Raw genomic sequence first — 25,344 nt, 5'->3', positions numbered from 1 at the left:
CCAAAGACAGACACACACACACTCCAAGGACAAATATTTCTCTGGGACAATGGAAGAGAAACATTTTCTTAAACATTTTCCTAAATGATGGTTCCTAAACATTTCCAACTAAATTTACACAGATTTCCCTGCTCTTAACAGAGATGGCCACTATACATTATCACAACAGTTAAAACATGGAAGCATCTCAAATGTCCATCAGTGGATCAATGGATAAGCAAAACGTGATATATACATACAATGTAATATTTTTCAGTCTTAAAAAGAAGGAAATTCTGCCCTTTCCTCATCTGCCACTAAGGTGCTTGGTCCCTCTGAGGAAGCTAAGGCCATGCTGGGGTGAGGCCCTCACTTCACTGGTCTAGTGCCATGCCCTGTAGTGCTCTCATTTTTGGCTTGCCCAGTAAAATACACAGAAGCATGAGACCCATGGAGGAACGTCTCCCAACAATGCCTGCCCTTCTTTATATAGCTTCTTGTTATGGACTGAATGTTTATGTCCCTCCAAAATTTGTATGTTGAAGCCCTAATCCCCAATGTGACTATATTTGGAGACAGGGCCTGTGAGGAGGTGATAATGGTTAAATAAGATCATAAGGGTGGGACCCGACTCTCATAAGGCTGTTGTCCTCATCAGAAGATGAAGAGATGTCAGAGTTTGCACTTTCCATCATGTGAGGACACACTGGAAGGCAGCTAGCTGCAAACCAGAAAGAGAGCTCTTACCAGGACCCAGATTAGCCAGCATCTTAATCTTGGGCTTCCCAGCCTCCAGAACTGTGAGAAATTTCTATTGTTACACCCAATCTGTGGCATTTTGTTATGGCAGCCCATGCTGACTCATATACTTCTTATCAGGAAAATTGTTCAGGACAGTTCACACCTGCTCCAGGCAGCCTGTACTGGCATTATGGTTTTAAATATTCCTGCTCTGTGTTCTCATGGTGCTTTCTTTTTATCTCTGTCCTAACACATGTCACACACTAATTCATTCACTTGAATATCAAAAAAATACTGAGCTCTTACCATATGCCAAAGCATTCATCTAGGTAGTGGGTACAAAGTTGTGGATAAAAAGATAGTCTCTCTCCTCATGGAGCTAATAAACACATAAACTTAAGTGTAAGATGAGCAGGGCAGTTTGATGGAGAAAGTCTTGGGTGAAATGAGCTACTTTAAATTTGGGGGTCAGGAAAGTCTTCGTTAAGGAGGTAACATTTGAGCTGAGACCTGGATATTGAGAAGGAAAAGTCTGGGAGGTAAAAGGAAGAGGTGTTCTAGGTAGAAGGAACAGCAAGAACAAAGACTCTGGGTTGGGAATGGACAAATTAGCTAGTTCAAGAAACAGAATAGATGGAAAATGTGATTGAGTATGGTTGGTGTAGGAAAGAAAAATCAGCAACATAGCCACAGAACCAGATATAGAGCTTTTTGCTTTGGTGTGTGTGATTTAATTTAAATTTGAAATATTTCAAAATAGCAGTGTGATACTATGTGTTAGTATGTATGTGAACAATTGCTATAATATGGGATTTAATTTTCAGGATGGTCAGCTAGAATTTTAATCAGGAAGGTCATACTCTGTAGGCAGCTACTAAAACCTAGATTACCAGAGGCTTTGCTAATTTGCATAGTAAATATTAGAAATATGTTCTCATTGGTAAAAGTATAGTATGTAAATATACAATAAAATATTATTCATTAGAAATGGATTTTTAATTGTAGAAATTAGGGGCACGAGAACATTGCTCCCATATTAAATCCACACTTCAAGGGAAAATTTGTTTTCTAAAATCATAGCTTTCTTTTGAACCCATTAGAGAACTGTGGTTGCAAGATAACCGAATGACTGAATTGTAAGTATTGGTGAGCTCCTCTAAGGAGAGATGGGACTCTCGAACTATTTCAGTTTTGGGAGAGCCAAGAAAAATTCGGTGGTCACTATAGAAGCATGTAAGAAGTAATATGCTAACATGATTGAAATGAAGTCCTGAAGGCCAAGCTATTTTTTGTCAAATATAACAGAAAAGTCACTGTGAGAAAATTTGGATTAAAATAAATATTAAAAGAAATTCTTTAGGCAGAAAGAAAATGATTCTAGATAGAAGGACAGAAGTGCAGGAAGGAGTGAAGAACACTGGGAGAAATAATTTGTGTGTATATATACATATATATTAACTTTAAAAACAATCATAAATTTTGACAATTTTAAACATTGAGCTAAATGTATAATAACAATGACAAGTGAAGGGGAGAACATGTATTAGGAGTTTTAGATCTTTGGACTACAATGAAATTGGTAAAAGTAACAATGTTAACATTTTTGCTATATGTGTATTGAGATATATAATGTAAGCTCTAAAAATTATTGATCAAATTAAGGCAGGTGAAGAGAATAAACACAAAACAGGTGAGACAAATAGAAAATATGTAACAAGACAGTAGATATAAAACTGAATATATTGAGCGATGTCAGTAAAATTGGCAGTCAAAAGTCCCTAAAATTCTCCCCTCCAAAATAACAAGCAAACAGACCTCAAAAATGTCAGAATCATTTTCTTTCAGAATTCTGAAAATTAACCAAAGTCTGTCAGTAATCTATGGAACATTTATTAAAGAAAATCAGCTGTATCTTGATAAGAACAGCAAGCTTAGTGGTGTTTTAGCTTACTCTACTCCCATCCTCAGCAGTAGCTTTGAGAACTAACCTTCTGCATTCATGGTGAAAACCAGCTACTTACAGTCACTGGGGGGAGCAATAGGATTTACATTGGTATAAATCCTATTAATATAGGCTTACATAGGTATACATCTTCGTGATCTTGGATTAGAATATGATGGGTTTTTGTATGTAACACCTAAAGCGTAAGCAACAAAGAGCTAGACAAATTGGACTTAATCAAAATTTAAAACTTTTATACCTCAAGAGACACTAAGAAAATAAAAAGAATGGGAAAAAAATTTTTGTAAATCATTCATCTGATAAGGGACTTGTATCTAGACTGTAAAAATAGCTATTACAACTCAATTCAGAAAGACATATATGACCCAGTTGAAAAATAGGCAAAGAATCTGAATAGATAATTCTCCAGAAAGATATAAAAATGGCCAGTAAGTACATAAAAGGATGCTCAACATTATTAGACATGAGACAACTGCAAATCAAAACCACAATGTAATGTCACACTAAGATGTGTATAATAAAAAACAGTTTTTTAATGAAAATAACAAGCATTGAAGAGGATGTGAAGACACTGAAACCCTCATATATTGCTAATGGGAATAGAAATTGGTTTAGCCACTATGAAAACTGTTTGATGGCTCCTCAAAAAGTTAAAAAGAGGTATCCTATGACCCAGGAATTCCACTTCTAGTTATAGACCCAAAATAATTTTCTTAAGATGTTTTAACAAAACTTGTACACAAATGTTCATAGCAAATGAAAGGTAGAAACACCGCAAATTTCTATCAACTGATGTATAAACAGAATGGATATATCTATACATTATACATACATTATACGTTTCATTCCATTTTATGGCATGAAATGGAATGAAATACTGATGCATGCTCCAAAAAGAGGCCACATAATATATGATTCCATTAATATGAAACATCTATAGTAGGCAGATCCATAGAGAAAAGCAGATTATTAGTTGCCAGGGGCTGGATGGAAGGAAAAATGGAGAGTGATTGCTAGTGGGTCTGGGGTTTCTTTTTTGGAGTGATGAAAATATTCTGGAATTAGATAGTGGTGAAGGTTGCACAACTCACCTAATTATACACTTTAAAAGGATGAATTTTATGGCATGTGAATATATCTAAAAAATCCAAAATATCAGTAGTTAAATAAAATATAAATAAATAAAAATAAATAGATTAAATCCTCAAATCAAAAAGCTGAAGTTGTCAGACTGATTAAAAAACAAAATATAACTATACAAGAAATTTTTGATGGGAATTTTTCAGGATCTGGACATCAATTTCTAAGATATTGATACGATATAAAGCCCATCAAAAGTAGGAGAGGAGGAAGTTCAGTTGCAAACCACGCAGATTCTGTCATGTACCAACATAAACACATAGTTAATTACAGTTTTTACTGCTATATTAGAGATTTAAATTTTCACCTGTCATAGCTTTTATATTCTTGGTCTTTGAGTCATGGTTTGCTGTAGCATATGCTTAATTATTTCCAATTGCTTTTAATCTTTCATTACTAATTTTATAAATATTATTGTATAATATATGCAGAGCATGATAATTAAAGAAATAAGTTCTCATAACCATTATTGTCTAGATATTTTTGTATTTACATTGCAAACTTTATCTTTGTTCCAAATTTGATTCTTAGGGAGAGGGAAGTGGATAAGATTTGGGCTAAGTCTTAGGGAGGAGACATGGAAATTAGCTAGGAGAGGTAGGTACTCAGAGAAAAGGAAAACACATTCCATGCAGAAAGAAAAGTAAATGCAAAAGAGAGAGTTCGTAGCATATTGGAGAAGTTTTCAGTAGTTTAGCTTGACTGGAGAATGGAAAGGGAAAGAAAGGAGTGATCTAGGCTATACAAGAAATAATTTAAAAATTTGATCAGAAATTTGATATAGTTAGATCTGTGTTTTTAAAAGATAAAATCTGGCAGCAATGTACAGTGTGGTTTGGGTGAATCTGTAGGACAGGTCATTTGTTTAAAAGGCTATAGTAGCAGTTTGTCAAGAGATGAAAAGAACTGGGAACTATGAAAGTGCTTTCATTGTTGTGATGTTATCCAGATTTCTTTCTTTTTTTTTTCCTCCTCTCTCTAACTTCAGACCAGTTTCACCTAGAAAATTTTTTGGTCTTTATATCTTTATCTCTGAAGGAAGGGTAGAGACACTGGCTTATATCATTTAATTATTATAGGTTTTAATTTTCTTATTTATAAAATGATAGACAGTTTCCAAGATTCCTCCCATTTTAATGTTCTATGAAAGTACCTTGCTGTCAGTTGAGAACATTAACAGCAGCTATTCTTAAGCTAACATAAATCCTTAGGCAATCTTATCCCTACTGGAAAAGGTTTAAAAATAGAGAAGGGCTGGAGACATAGGCATTATAGTTGTGAACCAATATTTCATGTTGTACTTTCAAAACAACAACAAAGACAAAATACAGTGTTTAAATCCAACCTGCAAAATTAAGTCCTTTGATTAATTTGATTTCACATCACAAACTGTATTGTATCTTTCAGGTAGAAGATTATAAAGTTAACAAAAACTATACTATGTCTAGAATCTTCTTAACCATTTGTATTAGGTCTTATTCCATTCAAAGTTAGGGAAATCGAGGTCATACTAACTTAAGCAAGTGAACAGAGTCCAGTAGTATTGTTAGTTTCACGTGTGGCTGGTGTGATGCTTAATTTTATATGTCAACTTGACTGGACTGAGGGAAGCCCCAGAGAGCTGATGAACCACTTTCTAGGTGTGGTATCTTTGAGGGGTATTTCTGGAAGCGATTAACATTTGATTCATTAGTGTGAGTAAAAAATTTACCCTCACCAATCTAGCAGACATCATCCAGTCTATTGGGGTCAAATGATTCAAAAAGGCAAAGCAGATTCTTCTTGAGTCTGAGATATCCGTCTTTGCTGCCCTTGGACATTCGAGGTCCTGGTTTTCAGGCCTTTGGCCTTGCACTGAATTGTGTAACCATCTTTCCTGGGTCTCTGGCTTGCAGACGGCAAACTGTGGGACTTCTCAGCCTCCGTAACCATGTGAGCCAATTCCTATAATAACTCTCCTTTTATATATATGTATATATACACACACACACATACATATACATATATATATATGTACCCTGTTGGTTTTCGGGAGAACCTTGACTGATACAGCTAGATTTGTGTCTCTCTCCATCCAGCTCTCAGACAGACTGCCATAATCTGTGTATGATAGACCAAGACTCCAAGACTCATAACCTACCAGCATAAGGAGTGCATCTTGCCTAATAGCTGTGCAGAAAGGTACAAGGGAAATTCTTAATGGCCTGGCTTGAGTCAAATGATTTTCCCTGAATCAATCACTGTAGTTAGATGGGTAGAATACCTTGGTGTCACTGGCTACAGGGGAAGGGGAGGGGGGTTCCAAATTGCAAAGTCACCTCCACCTAAAATACATGAAATGGGTTCCCCATATGAAAGAAGGTTTCTGACATCAGAAGGAGACAGACATGCATGACAGGCAAGACAACAGATGGCCACTTTATCAGCCCTGTCTGGACACTCGGCTAGAGGATTACTGACTGTCCTTGGTGTATTTTTAACAGAGCTATCCTATTTCTAACAGAGAAACAGTAGGGTTAGTACATTCATTTCCGTTTTTAAGCCAGCATCTAAAATGAAACTCTTAACTCCACTGATTTCTAACTCCAATGAAAGTTACTAATAACCTTATTACCTATAAATCTTGGGTCGTATAGAACCATGTATAACGAAGAATTTTTAAATGGAATTATTTCTTTTAAAAACTCATTATTACAATTCCAAGGAAACAGAACAAATACACAAGATGGTGCCTGAAATATTTTATTATGATGATTCTAGAGTGGTAGCCATAAATTGTCATCATTTCTTAGGAATGCGTGAAAAAAGACATGGCATGCAGTTCTCTTGTATCCAGTTTCAGTTATATAAGTGCATCATAAGTTCTCAGTTCTTGTTATGAATAAACTGTTCAGAATTTAATTGCACATGTAAAAAGTTTTAAAGCTGTTATTTTGTCCATAATTTCATATGCTCCTATCATAGTTAGTGCCCGAGTTAGCTGGTCTCTTAGAGCAGCAGTGGTTACTGACAAGTTTTCCGTTTTCCATCTATCAAGTACTTGATGGACTGTCTCACTTAATGAAACAGTGCTGAAAATTTTTTAAATAAAAATTAATTATCAATCAAGAACTTTGTTTTAAACTACATCAGTATTGTATATGTAGGTTTTCAAACCAATTTACCAAATTGAAGTGAGGATTAAATGAACTGATGAAGATGATCTATATAAAATTTTAGCAGAATATGGCACATACATAGTAAGTGACTGTTAATCCCATACCATCCTTTGTTTCCTTGTAGAAAATCAACAATTAACATTTGATTCTAAGAGAGATTTACTCAAGATCTCAAAGTAATTGTTGATTATTTACTATAAACTGGTACGTTACTGCTACAGTACTCCATGCTTTATAATTTTACCTCATGACAGCTCTCTTTGGTTAGTCTATCCATTTTACCAGTGAAGAAACTGAAGCATAGAGAAGTTAAGGGACTTATCCAGGGTTACAAAACTAGTTGGGATTTAGAGCAAAGTAGTCTATCCTCAGGGTATTTGCTTTAAAATTAAAACTACTATACCCACATGGATCTCAAATATATAATAAACTAAAATCAGTCTTTTACAGCAAATCAAAGTTCATGTTCCATGAATGTTTCAAAACCATGTAATATCAATATGATTTAAATTAGAACATGAGAATAAGCTTATACTATATGTTGTCATTCATACATACCTCATTGTAGACTTATCAGTTTCTGAGATTGCCAGGTTTAATTTTTGACACAAAAATTCAAAATTTGCTTTAGTAATATTGTTGGCAACTATCTTGAAGATCTTCTCTAAGATTTTCTCTACATTAGAACATAAAAGAAAATTTAGGCCTTCTCTTTTGAAAAACATCTATTTTGAGTCAATATCTATTTTGAGTTAATATTATAAATTGGTTTCTTACTTCTGTGCTCCTATAAGATGTATATGTCAAGTAGAATTGAAAAGTAAAATCAAATCTAATATACAGACTGGAATTTGAATGATTTGCTCCATTTCTTCTAAAATCTGAATAACCCTAAACATAAATAATACAAAATGGCTATTTAAAAGGATATTAAGAGCAATTTCAGAGTGATCATCAAATCCTTTAATTTATTCAGGATTTGAAATAGATTTAACTCCATCATTCAGTTCTAGCTTTTTAATATGCTTCTTTAGGTAACCATCCTGAGAAACCAAGTTCACATCTACCATAAATATGGTGTATATATGCTTATTTTATATTCAAATCACTTATTTAATGAATGGTGCCTTAGATATAAGTAGAGTGTCTTTAGTTTGTTTTTTTTTTAAAGCTTCTGGCTAATTTGAACTAGATCCATTTTTTTTTTTGTTAACCAAGATAATTTGGGAATTTTCAAGAACTAGCGATCTGCCACCCCTCTGTAATCATCTCAAATATGTTCTATGCTTTCTGTCTTTTAAATTTTATTCATACTATTAATCCCTTTAGGCTAGATTGTATGTTAATGATATAAATGAAAATCCAATCTCCTAAGTAAAATTTTAAGGAGGGGACCCCATGTTCTTTGTTAGTTGCAGAATAAAAACATCTCCCATGATGGTTTCTCTCCACACTCTCTGGGTGCCAAGACTACAGTATGAAGGCCCCTTTGGAGTAAAGAAAGGAGATAAATGGCTTGGATTCTCTTGTTTTTGCTGACTTTGATTGTTGCTGTTGCCTATTGAACTTTCCTCATAGAGGCTAGAACCATATGAATCTCCCTTCCTCAGAAACTTGAGTAACAGAATTTTAACAAGGAGGTTCAATCATGTAACTTTACAGCCCTTCTCTAAAGTACTGTTACCTAACAGGAATACTTTATAAATCCTTGGAAGCCCCTAAGAGCTTTGTTTTATAGAAATAAAGTTACCAGGAAATACCCCTTTTTTTTATGATAATAATAAGCAGAACCTACTTGCATAGAAAGTTGGAGAAAACAACTACTGTGTATTTCCCTCCATCAGTGAGGCTCATGTCTTGCAAAAGCTTCTGAGCGGTAGCCATGCATATTGTGGCTTACAGATGACTGTACATTTTTAGTGACCATCTCACTAGATTGTGAGATTATGCTGATACAAGCCTGCTGATTACATAAGACGGGGTGCGTGATAGAAAAATGTGAGGGGACCATTTTGTATTCTCCTTTCCCAAATCTGGAGCATTAAATTTATCTAATACTTCTTAAATACATGTTAAATTGGAAGACCAAAATCTGGATCTATTCTAAGGATGGACAATGAGCAGCAAAGTCAGAGTCACAGGAAGAAGCTTAGTTGTTGGGAACTCAGATTCAGGGAAAGAATTGGACAGTGAGACTTCCATCCCAGAGTCTTGGAGAAACCAGTCTCCATCTGGTCCCATGGAAGGGCATTTAAAGAAAATGAACTCTCTTTCTGAAATAATCAGGAACAACCAAAGGAGCACTTAAAAGCAGATGGAATGAAGATTGCAAAGACTGCAGACAGGTTATCATAACGGGCCAAAAACTGTGTGGCATCAATGAAAGGATCTGTGAACTTCCTTCAAGGCCAAATATGACTTTTATAACAGCTGTATATGGTGATATATATCAGAACTGATGAAGAAATCTGTATGTGGATTCTCTGAGTCTGGCCACAGTCATGATGAAAAACGTACTAAAGGGCACTGAGACCAATAGGTGGAAAGCAGCTCACCCTCTCCGCTTGGATTTACCTGTTTCCAGTGGTTCAAATTGTTTGGACCCAGATTTAATCTCAGTTACCAATATAAATTAATCTTCAGGAAAGGGAAGATGATACATATTTTAATGTCTCTGCCAGGTTGAAAGCCTTAAATTAAAGCAAACTATTTTTTGCTTACAGATGATACTAGAAAATGACTTGTAAACTAACCAATCACTTGCTCATCACCTACCATCTCTTTCATCAGCCCTCTGTAGATAGCGTGCAATAGTATACAATTGTTTTTCTTTACAGATTTCCACTGGAGGTCTCAACAAAGGGTTATCATCAAAATTTATCTCCTTCAGTGAAAAAAGGTTGTAGATACCACTAGGCAGAGCTGTCAGTTTATTTCCTAGTAGAAAAAAAATTATAAATTATACCCTTCTGTAAAAGAAAGCTATGGAGACAACAACTATATAAGAGGATATCTACCACGTCTCACTGGCAAAGTACCAGAGAAGCCACAGCGAAAAAAAATGTGACAATGAATATATATATGTTCATGCATAACTGAAAATTGCACTCTACACTGGAATTTGGCACAACATTGTAAACTGACTATAACTCAATAAAAAAAAGTTTAAAAAGAAAACACAAAGTACCAGAGGAGCCTCACAATGCTGGCAAATCGTAAGTTCTTACTGTTGTCCACTTGCTAGGAGTGAAAAGGAGGAAATATAGAAACAGAGCAATGGTTCCTTTCTCTCACAGAGGATGACAAAATGAGATAGGAGGCCTTCCTCTTTTAATACAGGAAAGGACTTTATAGAGTAGGTGTGATAATTTTTAAATGAACTTTTTATTTGAATAATTTCAGATTTACAGAAAAGCTGCAGAAATTGTAGAGTTCCTATATACTCTTCATCTGGTTTTACTTTCCCCTAGTGTTATCATCTTGCATTATTGTATTACATTTGTCAAATCCAAGAAAGTAACATTGACACATTACTATTAAATAAACTTTGGACATTTTTGGATTTCATTAGATTTTTTTTATTTAACATTTTTTATTGAGTTATAGTCATTTTACAGTGTTGTGTCAAATTCCAGTGTAGAGCACAATTTTTCAGTTATACATGAACATACATATATTCAATGGATTTCTTTAGATTTTTCATCAGTGTCCTTTTCTGTTCTAGTATCCCTTCCAGTATAACATACTGCATATACTTATGTCTTCTGGTCTGTGACAATTTCTCAGTCTTTCTTTGTTTTTCATAATCTTGATGGTTTTGAGTAGTACTGGTTAGATATTTTGTGGAATATTCCTTAATATGAGTTTATCTGATACATTTTCTACTGAATAGGCTGGGGCTATGGGTTTTTGAAAAGAATACCAGAGTGGTGAAGTGCTCTCATCACACCAGGGATGCCTGACATCCACAAGATATCACTAGCACATTAAACTTGCTCCTTTGGCTATTAAAATAGTGTCTGCCAGATTTCTCCAATACGTTTTGATTTTTTTCCTTTCCATACTCCATCGTTTGGAAGTGAGTTGCTAAGTCTGGTCCACCCTAAAGGAGCTCCACTTCCCTAAACGTAATTTTTTCAAAACGATCTTAATCTAATATAAACTTGACATAAAAAGTAAAACTGTGATAACTGACAAAAGAATTTGTAGTCATTCCAACAGGAAATGGCCTTAAGTTTCCCTTTATGTAATTTATATATTTATATTGTATTATTTTAGCCATAAGGGAAGGAAACTTGGTTCCTTTTAGTGGAGAAAGGTATTTACAAACCAGGATCTGAGTACTAGCATTGCTCATTGCTTCTTAGAGTGTGCACTGCTTCTGATTTATGTATATTCTGACTCCCTGGTATCACTAGCCCTTGGCAAAACCAGTTGCCATGTCAGAGAGGCTCATATGGCAAGGAAGTAAAGCCTGCTGTCTGTCAACAGACATATATATAAGCTTTGAAGCCAATGCTCCAGCCCTAGTTAAACCAGACTGCAGCACCAGTCAAAAGGTTGGCTGCAATCTGATATAAGACTCTGAGATAGAACAAGTCGGCTACATGCTTCCTGGGTTCTTGATCCTCAGAAACTGTGGAGTAAATGTTTTATTAATTTAAGAGGCTAAACTTTGTGGAAATTCGTCACACCCTAATAGATAACTGATATAATAGTTAATGGTTAACAGTACTGAACTGAGATACAAGGAACTGCCAACCGCAGGGAAGGAGTTTGTATTTTTGATCCAGCCAACTTAAGTGCCTGATGAAGCAACAGTAACAACAAAAACAAATATCAACATTCTTTGGAGATAAATAGAATTGATTATAGAGTTCAGGATTCAAAAAACTGAAAAAAGAAAATGTGCCCTCCCAAGAGAAAAAAATGACTCCGTTCTTGTAGTTAACATATAAGAATTTTAAAGCAGGTATTGTAACAATGCTCAAGAATGTAAAGAAAGATACTCTCATAATGAATGGAAAAATAGGAAATCTTAGGGAAGAAATATAAATTATAAAAAAAAGGAAATTTTAGAACTGAAAAATTCAATATCTGAAATCAGAAATTAACTGGATGGACTTAACAGTAGAAGAGATAATTCAGTTAACTTGGAGGCAGATAAATACAAGATGCTTAAAGCTCTGTATGTGTGTGTGCGCGCGCACACACACACACATAGCTTTAGAGGTTGGTAGGACAGTATGAAAAGGTAATTGGAGTCTGTCAGGGAGAACACAGAGAAAATGAAGCAGAAAACTTTTTTGAAGAAACAATTGTTGAGAAGTCCCCAAATTTAGTAAAATTCATAAATACACAGACCAGAAGCTCAGCAAAATCCAAGCAGTATAAATACACACAAAAACCACACCCAAATGAATGTCACTGAAAATTCAGTGTAGGCCTCAAAAAAGCAGCCCCTCCACTTGAAACAATCATAGACTGGAAAGAACTGATAGAATCAGCTTTTTCAGAATTCTGGAATTTAGTCTAGAATTTTCCAGTAACTAGGATACTGCTCAATGAAGAAAAAGGCAGCAGAATTTTGGTGAGAGAACACTGTGGCTTTTTCATCATCTCCCTACCATCCTCCATTTTCCAGCATGGCAGCGACAGTCACGGAGGGCAGCACACATTCCTGGTTGCAGCTTGCTGGTGCCAGCGAGCTAATATGGTACTTGCCCTTTTAATATTGTAGGTTAGCATTTTAACCTGTCTGCTGGTTCCCAAAGGAACTAGCACAGAGACTGACCTTTGTTTTGCTCCCCTGATTCAGGCTCAAGCTGCTTTCCCAGTGGCAGTTGTTATAACATGTGAATACTTGCACTATTTGTGCCTACTTGGGGCAAGGGATAGCAGACAGGGAAAGCAACAAACAGATCTAAAAGCCCAGGAAGGAGGAGGCAAAGGACGAAGTTTCTTGGGGGAGTAGGGCTCAGAAGGGCCAAGCGGATCCTGGGGAAGATGGAGCGCAATAGGTACATCTAGGACTGGGCACGTGCTCGGAAGAGAACTGAGAGCATCCTGGGCTTTCACCTGCGGTGGGTCTCTGGGCTTCACACAAGTGGAAAAAGAAGGCGAAGGCAGTCATAGGCGTCCTGGCTTACAGCTAAGCTGCAAAGACTGGGAACACAGTATTTTCTTTTCTTTTATGGATCCAGTTATTGAAAGACAGTTGTTGAAAGATTTCCATGCAAATACTAACCAAAAGAGCTCGGATGGCCTTAATAACTTCAAATAACAGACTGTAAGTCAAAAACTATTAAAAAGGACTAAGAAGGACAATATATATTGATAAAAGGATCAGTACAGTAAGAGGATATAACATTGATAAATATATACACAGAAAACAGCAGAATCCCAAAATATAGGAGGCAAATATTGACAGAACTGAAGGGAGCAAGAGGTGGTTCTACAACAGATGGAGACTTTAAATATTCTATCCACTTTGAAAGTGAGGTATTAGACAAAAGGTCAGTAAAGAAATAGGGGGCTTGAACAACACTATAAAGCAGCTCTACCTAACAGATAGACATGGAACACTCCAACAATACATTTTCCTTAAGTGCACATAGAACATTCTTCATATATTAAGCCACAAAACAAGTCTCAATAAATTAAAATCAATTGAAAGAGGGGAGGGTATAGCTCAAGTGGTAGAACGCATGCTTAGCATGCACAAGGTCCTGGGTTCAATCCCCAGCACCTCCTCTAAAAATAAATAAATAAACCAAATTACCTCCCCCCTAAAAATAATAATAATAAATTAAAAAACAATAAAAACAGGAGCCACCTCTTGGGTGATGGCTTTAAAAAAACAAAAACAAAAAAATTAAAATCAATTGCAGTCATACAGTATATCTTCTGAGACCACATGGAATGGAACTAGCAAAAATAATAGAAGGAAAACTTGAAAATTTACAAATTTAAACAACACACTTTGAAGCAACCAATGTGTCAAAGATGGAATCAAAAGAGAAATTAGTTGGGGGAAGGGTATAGCTCAAGTGGTAGAGTGCATGCTTAGCATGCATGAAAAACTGAGGTTCAGAGGGATTATCCAGCTTCCTAAATCCACTAGAGTTAGTGACAGAGGGGTCTAATTCACAAGACTATATATAAATGTCTTTTGTCTGACTGGTGCTTTCACAGATACTACCAGCTTTCACAATCTCATTCAGTTGGCAAACCAAATCTGTAACAAGGGTATTCCAGTTAGCTTTATTTTATGAATGGAGGAAACAGATTAAACGAGAAGACTTGAACTCAAGCCTTCTAACTTCAAATCTGGCAATAAAAACTGGAGAGTGTGGGTATGCCAATTGTCTAGCGATTATCTCTTAGCTCCATACCCACTTCTGTGGGCTCCTTGACTGTTTTTCCTTGAGTGTCATACCAGCAATACTCCTTTACCCCACCAGAAGCAGTTCCTGCCTGTAACAGCTCAATGCAGTTTACAGTTTTCTCAACACTCACAGAACTAGCTCTCTTGCCCACGCTCGCTCTCTCACAAGTTCCGAGGAACCAGCACCAGGCAAGCAGAACTCCATCTTCAGACTTCTGAATTTCACTCCTCTGTGACCCTTCCTCCAAACCTCTAAGCTTTAATAATTCCAGTTCCTTCACTTTATTCCCTCAGCTATAGGATTGTTATTGCTTCCTGCCATTGCTACCTTTGTGATAACCTTGGATTTTCTCTTTACCTTTTTAGTTATGTGGTTACTGTTATATTTAGTCATTAACTAAGGTGTGATTTCTGTCTTCTTACTGGATCCTCACTAATACATTTGTCTAATGAGGACTAACAGAGACCTGGCTAAGCTTACAGAAAAGCCTTTTATCTTCCTATTTTGCTCTGATTCTTGCCCTAGAGAGCCTCCAGAGAATTATGCTTTCTATTGGTAGTTGTATTCTCCAGTGAGCCAGAAGACTCTGATCAGCCTTGTTTTTTTCATGCACAAATAGTGGGTGAGTGAAGTATGTCCTGCACTTGGATAAAATATATAACCTCCCTAAAAAAATAGTAAAACTTTGCCATAATAGAAAACTGGGACCAAAAATTTAAATTGCAGGGCTGAGTTACTGCAAGTTATTGCAAACTGATGTGTGCCTACACAACCAGCTTACTAGGAGTTCTGGGGATTCAGGAGATAAATGCCAGTTGCACTATATCTAAGCATTGATTCATTGCTGGAGGTTTTACTGTACTGCCAATACTATTGCACCCAAAAGATGACCTTTGTTTTTAATCTGGAAATCCTCTAAATTTAAGAAGATGCCAGACTCTGGTTATAAGTGCTACTTCCAATTGAAAAATACACTTTTAGAAACTCAACTGTTTATGTGATTAGCTGATACAACCACTATGGACATAAATTTGCTCAAATCTGGTGAAGTTGAAGATGCATATACCCTCTGATCCAGTGATTCTACTTACAGCTATATGCACTAAAAAAACTCAAGCAGATGTATACCAGGAGCATGTACAGGGATGTTTATAGTAGCTAACAAACTAGAAACAACCTAATTGTCTACCAACAGGATAATGGATTAATTGTTGTTTAACCATATAATTGAATATTATACATATTATACAACATTTTAAATGAATAAAATAGATCTACATATATATTTACATGGATTAATTTTAGAAATATGGCAAATGAAAAAGCAAGTTACTGAATGGTAAATTACATACCATATGTCTTAGATTTAATAAAATTTAAAAACTCAAACTAATGTTACTTTGTTATAGATATATATGTATAAAAACATGGACAGAAAAAAGATATACCCCAATTTCAGTACAGTGGTTATGTGTTTGTGGAGACGTACAAAAGAAGTTTCAGTTCTATTATTTTATTTCTTAACAATCAAAATTATCTCAAGTAACTCACAAAATGTTAACATTCCTTATATCTGGCAGTAGGCATATAGGTGTTTATTATGTTCTATAAGCTTGAAATATTTCATAATGAAAAATACCAGTCTAGCTTTGAGAAATCTTTTCTGGTATTTTTAGAGTGAATGATTTACTTTTTTTCCTGATTATTGTAATGATTTACTTTGTAAAGAACTGAAAGGTATGAGAATATTGTAGGGCATAGAAGTGGCATCAGGGGAACCAGCAGAGAAAGGAATATAAAGAAAATGCTGACCTAAGGTTGTGTAGGTAGGTATGTGTAGAGGGAGGGGTAAGATCAGGTTCACAAAGGGAAGAAATACTGTATAGGCAGAGAAGATAGAAATGAAATGAAAATATGTTCAGGTTTCCCAGCTCGATTATAACCTCTTTCACAGAAGGACTTTATGCTTTGCTCTTATTTTCTGTACCTACAAGAGCCATTTTCTTCCAGTGGGTACTTAATACGTTATATTGACTGCTGTTTTGTCTTGTCAGCAAAATTTGCAACCTAGAAACTGATAATCAACTTACTGATTATGCTTATTGATTATGTATAACACTCACCACTCAGGTCGAGTTGCTGGAGAGCACTTAAAGACAGAAAAGATGGCGGCAGATTTCTTATTTGATTGTTGTATGCATTTAAGCTAACCAGACTTCTCAATTCCCCTATATTTCCTGGCAGCTCTCTGATTGCATTATTTGAGATATCAAGTCCTTTAAGTTGAATCATATTAGCCAGCTCTTCTGGAAGTCTTGTTAACTGTAACAAAGATTAAACAATTATATTTTTAATAAATGTTTATATGACTAAAACCTTTTCTAAAATGAAATAGAAGAAGAGGGGTTTTTTGGTCTTAAAAAGGAGATACTTTCACTGTGTCACAAAGTCTTTGTGACTCCCTTCCTTTCCTTAATAAAACCTACAACAAATTTTGTAGCATCCAAATATCTCCCCATTCCAACCAATGCCACCAATTCAACCGTGTGGCGTACTAACCCAGTTTCCTCACTCTCCCAACATTCAGTGTTTGTTGCCACCTTATCCCTTTCTTCCCTCCCTAAAGCTTACCCTGCTTTGGTTTCTTCTCTTTGAAGACTTTCTAAATTATTCTCTTCGATATTTGATCGCTTTACTCCTGCTCTTATGAACATTTCTTTTTATTTGTCCCTTGTATGTTTTCCTTGGATTTATAAATGACATGATATATGTTTTATAGTTTTTGTATACATGTTCCCAATCATGATGCATTTTGAGTAAGTACTCAATAAATCTCTTTATAATGGACACACACAGTTTGGCAATGTAGCCTCAAATAAAAATTCCTTATACAAAAGTATTGCAAAGTAACAAGAATTAAGATACTCTGCTGAGGCAAAGAAGAAATATGCATCTTCAGAAAAAATAAGGCCAGCAGAAGTGGCTTCTGAAATAAAGGAAGTGCCATGAGTGAACGAAAGAATTTTGAGTATATTGGCCCCTCAGAAATAACCAGACAACAGGATGAATACTGGATATCATGCTTGTTGTTTTTCCATATATAAAAAGTATAATTCAGTAAGACATGAGACAATCCCTAACTTAAGGGAGATTAAAATTTAGTACAGGGAACTAAATACACACATACGAAACATTCAGGAATCAGCATTAAGCAATAATTAATCCAATGCCAAAATAAAGTGTACAATAACATATATATAGAAGTTTAGAGAATGTATATCAGTACAAATCAAGAACAAAAGGAAAGCATGTAATAGGTGGAACTCAAATGGCCTTTTAAGAATGAACGGGATTGGACAGATCCTATCACAGGACATTTCAGGAAAGAGATATCATGTGTAAAAATTGCCAGTGAGAATCTGACCGTAAAAAGAGGTGATAGGAAGCAGAGGGAGATATATTTAGAGAAGGAATATGGAACCAGGCTATGGCAAGACTTGAAATCTGGGCCTATGAGGTAGGAGTCAGATTAAGACAGATAGGTAGGTCTGTAATTTGACATTCCTTCAAATAAATATTCTTGAATTACTTGCTCAGCATTTATTAGGGGAAGTGCCTGACAACTGTGTGATGATAGAGCTACTATGGAAGGAAGAATCCTGTTGGACATCCTTCACTCAATAAAATAAAAGCCCTATGACTAACCTGATTTATCTTCAGATGACTGTTTAGTGACTGTCTCCTGGTATATAAGTTAATGCCTTGGGCATCTTATGTCCACCCCAAAGGGTGATGAAAATGATCTTTCCAGTGATAGAGAACATTCTTCCTGAGAGGAGTTCTGATAAATCAGGTTTTCCATCTGTCGACCTCTGAAATGATTTTGTAATGATGTGGAATGGTGTATTTAGTAACCATCCGCCATGAGTGGTCGACAGATACAGAATCTGAATTCCTGAGAACAGTCCTGTGAAATGAACCCTGACAATTCTGACAAGTCCTAAGAAAAGGGAGGAGACTGAATCAGAAAATAGCAGGAGGCTCTTGGAGTAGTCTAGGCACAAAGTGAGTGATGACCACGGACCAGGATGGCGACAGTGATACTGGAAAATGAAGGAGATGATCCAAGAGCTTTTTCAGAGAAAAAATGAAACAATTTTGGTGTAAGATTTGGTATAACTGGTGATGGTTCCATGATTTCTAGATTGGCAGGTCTGAAGAAAGTAGCATCACAAACAAATGGAGAAGTTTTGAAGGGAGTTGCATGGGAAAGAAAGATGAGTTTGATCTTGAAATTATATTGAGTTTGAGAATGTTTGAGAATAGAAGAACAGGGAACTCTCAGGGAAACTGGGAACTGTGGGACTAGGCCACTGGTGAGAGATTAGCTCCATTTACATAGATTTAAGGATCATGTGAATGGTGAGGTCTAGGGAAGAGTTAATAAAAAGAGAAGATTAAGGACACAATCTTGTGGACTTCCACACTGAGATACAGGAGGAGAAAGTGAAATTATAAATCAGCCAAAGAATTAGCTGGTGATTACAATGCAGAATTAATACATACAAGGGCAACTTTTTTAAAATTTTTTTTTCCTTCAAGGCTTATGACTTGTTTTGTTTTGTTTTGTTTTGTTTTGTTTTTAACAGTTTTTATTGATTTATAATCATTTTAGAATGTTGTGTCAAATTCCAGTGTACAGCACAATTTTTCGATTATACATGAACATATATACATATTCATTGTAAGGGCAACTTTTAAAATATAACATGTATCATTATTCATTCCATCTACTTAAGCAAGTGTTTTCTGGAGTAGCCTTTCTGGAAATGTGAAATATACCAGGTATTAGGTTTAAAAGGTCAAATAACTTTGGGAAATGAGGGTTAAATAGGGACAAACTGGTTTCTTTAGTGCAGAACCCTTTAGAGTTTTTAATATACTGAATTCATTATGATTCTCTAAGAGAAGAAACTAGTGTATTTTAAAGCTTATGGGACTAGTGTTTTTAGGAACAGACTCTGGGAAATCTTGCTCTGGATAATAGTCTGGCCTCTATCCAAGGACTTTAATTTGAATGTGATGGTCAAATTAAAGATAGATAATAGCTGTTTCCTTTTTATTTGTTTACTAAGATCTTAATATTTATCAGTAATGTTTTGAGTTTTAAACAGTATTTCTAAAAAATTCACTCTTAAGAGTAAAATGAAATGCTGTAAGAACATTTATTCCCATTGATCTAGCAATTTTTAAGGAGAAATTCCCTAAGGAAATAGTGAAATATGAAAAAGGCTATATATTTATGAAGAAGTTCATCACAGAGTTATTTATGATGATGAAAAACTACAACATCCCTAAATGCTTAACAATAGAGGATTAGCTACATAAATCGTGTATTGGTTATACTAATTATTAGGAAGTTATATCATGGGAAAATTCTTATGTTAAGTGAAAACAGAAGAATTTTAAATTGAGTGTATAGTATTTGTATAATTGCTTATAAAATCATATGCATAAGAAAAAGCAAGAATAAAAGTAAACCGTATCATCGTATGACCAGTAGTTATATTATGATGATATGCCTGTGGAATTTATTTTTACTTCTTTTTTTCAATTTTCCAAATTCTCAATAATGTGTTTGTATTACATCTATAACTTTAAAACTTCTTTTACAATTAAACTGAAATAAAAAGAAATCTATTAAATTGTCAGCTTTTAAAACTTGGCATTTCATTATAATGAAATATTTTCCTGTAAAGGTCTTGTGTTGAGAAGTTTATTTGTAAGCCATGCTTGAGTTTAAAAAAGAAAAGCCTGTCTTCTATAGAATATTCCAGGTATATTAAGCATGCACACACATGCACACACAAACTATAGCTTCGACTTTGATCCCGTTCAGTCCTACCTTCCCCCTAATCCCAAAACATCCATCTCTTACCTTTCTCCCATTTGTCTGACTTATATTCAGCTCTTGCAGTGATTGAAGTTGGCAAAGTTCAATAGGAAAATATATAAATTGATTGCTTGAGATGTTTAATTTCTGGATTCCTTTTAAGTTACAGATCTCTGAAGGAATATTCTGTATTTGGTTTTCTGAAAGGTCAAGTACTTGCAAATTTTCTAAAGTACACACTTCTATAGGGAAGTTTTCCAATTTATTCCGGCATAAAATAAGAATATGGAGGGATACCATATTGGAAATAGATGGCGGAATTTTCCTTATTTTGTTTTTACTAAGAGCCAGATATTCAAGATTAATAAGAGAACATAAGTGCTCAGAAAATACGAGGAGTTTGTTTTCATTAAACTCTAAATGAAGCAGTTGTTTACTGAAAGATATATCTACAGGTATTTCTGAAATGTAATTTCCATTAAAACTCAAATAATAAAGAGAATCTAAAGCACATAAACCTAGTGGAAAATGCAGTATTCTATTATAACTCAATTCAACTTTAGTTATTTTTCTGCAGTTTTTTACTTCAATGGGAAAATCTGTGATTACATTTCCTGAAAATTCTAGACTGAACATATTATTCAGATGTGATATATCTTCAGGTATTTTCACTATATTATTTCTATTTACATGGAGTTTTCTTAAATTTTTAAGCTTATGGATGTTCTTAGGAAGTTCTGTTAATTTATTATCACTAAGACAAAGGCATTCTAACATTACACAGTGGGAAATTTTCTCTGGTATGTCTTTCAATAAATTTTTATCGAGTATTAAAATCCTAAGTTCCCTAAAATTCTCAATTTTGTGTGAAATAATTTCCAGTTTATTGTCAATCAGTTGGAGTTCTTTCATTCTGAGCAACTGAAAAATTTCAACAGCCAAAAAGGTAAGGTTATTGTGGTTCAGTAAAAGTTTTTCTAAATTTTTAAGCTCTCTAATTTCTTTTGGCAAACTTTTTATCAGGTTTCCAGTGAGGTTTAGTGAAATTAACTTTGGAAGGAAGCACAGAGATTTGGGAAATATTGTTAACTGATTATATTCCAGATTGAGAGCCCTCACATTTTTCAAACTAGATAGAGTATCTGGTATATGCCTTAAATTATTTTTAGCCAAATTTAAAATTTCCAAGTTTCCAAGACTTTCCAAGCCAGAAGGAAAATCCTCAATGTAATTATTATTTAAAAACAGTTGCCTGATATTCCCAAGCTGTGATATTTCTTTAGGTATATTTGATATTTGGTTGTGACTGACATTTAATATCCTTAAATTATGAAGTAACTGAATTTCAGATGGAAGTGATGATAACCCATTTTCTTGCATAGATATAATTTCAAGTCCTAGCAGATCACCTGAGTCTGCCCCTTTAAAACTTTTGATTTTGTTCTCATCTAGATATAGATATTTTACGTATTTGATTTTTAAAATGTCCTTAGGGAATTCTTGTAAACCCTTGGCTTTGAGGTTAACTGTAAAGTTATCTGATCCTAAGCCAACTCCTTTCTGATTTTCTTCAGAGAGTTGTGGACTAATTTTTTCTAACGTTTCATGAGATAGGGAGTTAACCAAATCTTGATTTTCAGCAATCATGTCAGTTGTTGACAATGAACTTTGTAAAATTTCAGTTTTTGACTGCAAGCTGTCATATCTAGTGATTGTTTCAAAAAATTCGAGAGTTTTCCTTTGCTCTTCATTTCTCTCAGGCTTACTTCCAGAGGAAGATGTTGAAGTATCATCCTGTGTACCTAATGTATCCCTTCTAGGATATGTTTCAAAACTTTGGTTGGAAGGTTTTACATCAGAAGCTTCCTTTAATGAACTTGATGTTTCTTTAGTGAATTCAGGCTCCTCCATTGACCATGATTCAGATTCTTTCCTAAATTGACTGGTGATTTTCTCTAGCTCTTCTGAAGTACCCTCCTTTTCAGACATCTTATTTGCTGATATGTTTTTATACCAATACAAGATTGTAACTCTATTATAATTTTCATGTTTAATTTTTTCCTTTGCACCTACAAAACAAATGTTGATGTTAAAAGAAGAAATATAATAAAAATGCTAAAGGTACATTAATTTTAATACAATAATTTTATTCTATAATGAATCATTTAATAATTATAAACTACATTTATAACTAATAAGCCAATTTTATGTATAATTGATGGCTAAGCATAGTTTATTGATTGCATGTCTTTATCACATGATACTCTTGAAATCATATTAAAATTATAGAAAGGAATGAAAACATTTTCAAATGAGAAAGAGGACATAAAGAGATAAAGGATTCAGCAAGCTTTCAGAAGATAGAAAGGGGATAGCTAGTGACGACCAGCCCCCCACCCCCATGCCATATGCAAAGAGTGCCATTCTCATTGTGGATATTGTAGATACATATGGTATTGAAGTGTCTTCTTCCAACAAATTCAGTACGTTATGATAATTCTCTAATATGGGGAAGTAAAATGCCTTATGGAATGGGATGCTTTCTGTAAAAGTAAGCTAGAAGTAAAACGACCATTTCAAGACCTGAAGCCTGACTTTAAGTCTTTTGTGTGACTCTTGAAGAACCTGCATAGCTAGGCAGCACCCCCCCTCAGAGGTCTGGATCCCATCTCTGTAGGTCCCTCCTCCAAGTTTGTGGTTTTCAATAACCCAGCCTCTTCCCTTTGTCTCTTCATCCCTTGGGGTGGTAGTTATTCCTATATTTCTTACCTCTTTTCTCCTGCAGTTCCCCTTTTCCTTTTCAGTTCTGCAGTACTTGCCTATACAACTCCCTATGTTAAATTCTATTTTTATTATTATTTATTAATTTGTCTTTCCTGAAGTACAGTTGATTTATAGTATTGTTAGATTCAAGTTACAGCAAAGTTATTCAGCTATATATATTTTTCAGATTATTTTGCAATATGCATTTTACAAGATGTTGCATATAGTTCCCTGTGCTGTGTAGTAACTTCATGTTACTTCTCTATTTTATGCATAGTACTTTGTATCTGTTAATCCCATACTCCTCTAATTTATCCCTCCCTGCCTCCCTTTCTCCTTTGGTAACCATAAGTTTGTTTTCTGAGTTTGTGGGTCTGTTTCAATTTTGTATATAGATTCATTTGTATTATTTTTTATATTCCATATACAAGTGATATCATATAATATTTGTCCTTATCTGACATATTTCATAAACATAATATTCTCTAGGTCAACCCATGTTGTTGCAAATGGCAATATTTTATTCTGTTTTATGGCTGAGTAATATTTCATTGTGTATCTAAATATATGTGTGTTTGTGTGTGTGTGTGTGTGTATATATATCTCTACCTCATTGTGATTTTGATTTGCATTTCTCTATTTGCGATGTTGAGCATCTTTTTATGTGCTTGTACGTTTTCCTTGGGGAAAAGTCTATTTAGGTCTTCTGCTGATTTTTGAGTGGGTTGTAGTTTTTTCAATATGGAGTTGTATGAGCTCTTTGTATATTTTGGATAGTAACCCCTTTTCAGTTGCATTGTTTGCAAATATTTTCTCCTATTCTATAGGTTGTCTTTTTGTTTTGTTGATGGTTTCCTTTGCTGGGCAAAAGTTTTAGGTCCCATCCATTTATTTTTGCTTTTATTTCTTTTGCCTTGAGAGATTGATCTAAGAAAATATTGCTATGATTTATGTCAGAAAATGATTTACCTATGTTGTCTTCTAGGAGTTTTATGGTGTCATGTTTTACATTTAGGTTTTTAAAACCATTTTGAGTTTTGTTTGTACATGGTGTGAGGGAGTGTTCTAATTTAATTGATTTCATATAGCTGTCCAGCTTTCCTAACACCATTTGTTAAAGAGGATGTCTTTTCTCCATTGTATATTCTTGCCTCCTTTGTAGTAGCGTAACTGACTATAGGTGTGTGGGTTTATTTCTGGGCTCTCTATTTTATTCCATTGATCCATTTGTCTATTCTTGTGCCAGTACTTTGCTATTTTGATTACTGTATCTTTGTAGTATAGTCTGGAGCCTGGAAGGATTATGCCTCCAGCTTTGTTCTTTTTCTTTAGGACTGCTTTATTGTTCTGAGTCTTTTGTGGTTCCATATGAACTTTAGAATTATTTGCTTTAGTTCTGTGAAAAATGTCATGAGTATTTTGATAAAGATTGCATTAAATCTGTAGATTGCTCTGGATAGCAAAGCCATTTTAACAATATTAATTATTCCAACTCAAGAACGTGGAACATCTTTCCATTTCCTTGAATCATCTTCAGTTTCCTTTATCAGTGTTTTATAGTTTTCAGTGTATAGGTCTTTTATCTCTTTTGTTAAGTCTATTCCTAGATTTTTTTTGATGCAATTTTAGATAAGATTGGTTTTTTACTTTCTTTTTCTGGTATTTCATTGTTAATGTAAAGAAATGCAATGGATTTCTGCATTCTGCTGAATTCATTGATTAGTTCTAAGAGTTTTTGTGTGACTTTAGGGTTCTCTATATAGTATACCATGTCATCTGCAAATAGTGACATTTTTACATTTTCTCTTCCCATTTGGATACATTTCATTTCTTCTTGTCTGATTGCTGTGGCTAGGACTTCCAATACTATGTCAAAGTGGTGAGTGGTCACCCTTGTCTAGTTTCTGAATTTAGCAGTTTTCAGCTTGTCACCATTGAGTAATGTCCTTCTTTGTCTTTCTTTATGGCATTTGTTTTAAAGTCTGTTTTGTATGTTATGATTATTGCTACCCCCACTTTGTTGTCATTTCCATTTGCATGAAATATATTTTTCTATCCCCTCATTTTCAGTCTGTGTGTGTCTTTCTCCTTGAAATGTGTCTCTTGTAGGCAGCATATTGTAGGTTCTTCGTTTTTTATCCATTCTGCCACAGTGTCATGTGATTGGTGCACTTAGTCCACTGACATTTAAAGTGATTATTGATAGGTATGTACTTACTGCCATTTTAAATCTTGTTTTTCAGTTATTTTTGTAATTCTTTTTTGTTCATTTCTTCTTCTTTTTGTTTTTTTTATGGTTTGATAATTTTCTTTTGTACT

The 25,344-nt window shown here is 34.6% G+C and overlaps 2 protein-coding genes across 9 annotated transcripts in view; one reads left to right on the top strand and one right to left on the bottom strand.

The window, feature by feature from the left end:
• The window catches only part of ANKIB1 (ankyrin repeat and IBR domain containing 1), a 203,964-nt gene that overhangs the window by 3,836 nt on the left and 174,784 nt on the right, over positions 1-25,344 (top strand). The window lies entirely within an intron of this gene.
• LRRD1 (leucine rich repeats and death domain containing 1) overlaps positions 6,550-25,344 on the bottom strand; it is a 30,077-nt gene continuing 11,282 nt past the window's right edge. For 4 of the 7 annotated variants that reach the window (XM_072965016.1, XM_072965014.1, XM_072965012.1 and 1 more), the window contains 4 exons: positions 16,493-16,691; positions 9,757-9,918; positions 7,540-7,657; positions 6,550-6,894 (listed from right to left, as the gene is read on the bottom strand). In XM_072965016.1, the coding sequence (XP_072821117.1) occupies positions 6,714-6,894; positions 7,540-7,657; positions 9,757-9,918; positions 16,493-16,661 (630 nt within the window). In that variant the 5' untranslated portion in view covers positions 16,662-16,691 and the 3' untranslated portion in view covers positions 6,550-6,713. Of the gene's footprint in view, positions 6,895-7,539; positions 7,658-9,756; positions 9,919-16,492; positions 16,692-20,307; positions 22,332-25,344 lie in introns of those variants that run through there. The other 3 variants (XM_072965010.1, XM_006207648.3, XM_072965011.1) reach the window with 2 other exon arrangements.

Source organism: Vicugna pacos, chromosome 7 (genome assembly GCF_048564905.1).
Source record: "Vicugna pacos chromosome 7, VicPac4, whole genome shotgun sequence".
NCBI classification, from domain to species: Eukaryota; Metazoa; Chordata; class Mammalia; order Artiodactyla; family Camelidae; genus Vicugna; species Vicugna pacos.
Note: the sequence above shows the minus strand (reverse complement) of the source record. Positions and strands in the feature narration are given on the sequence as shown.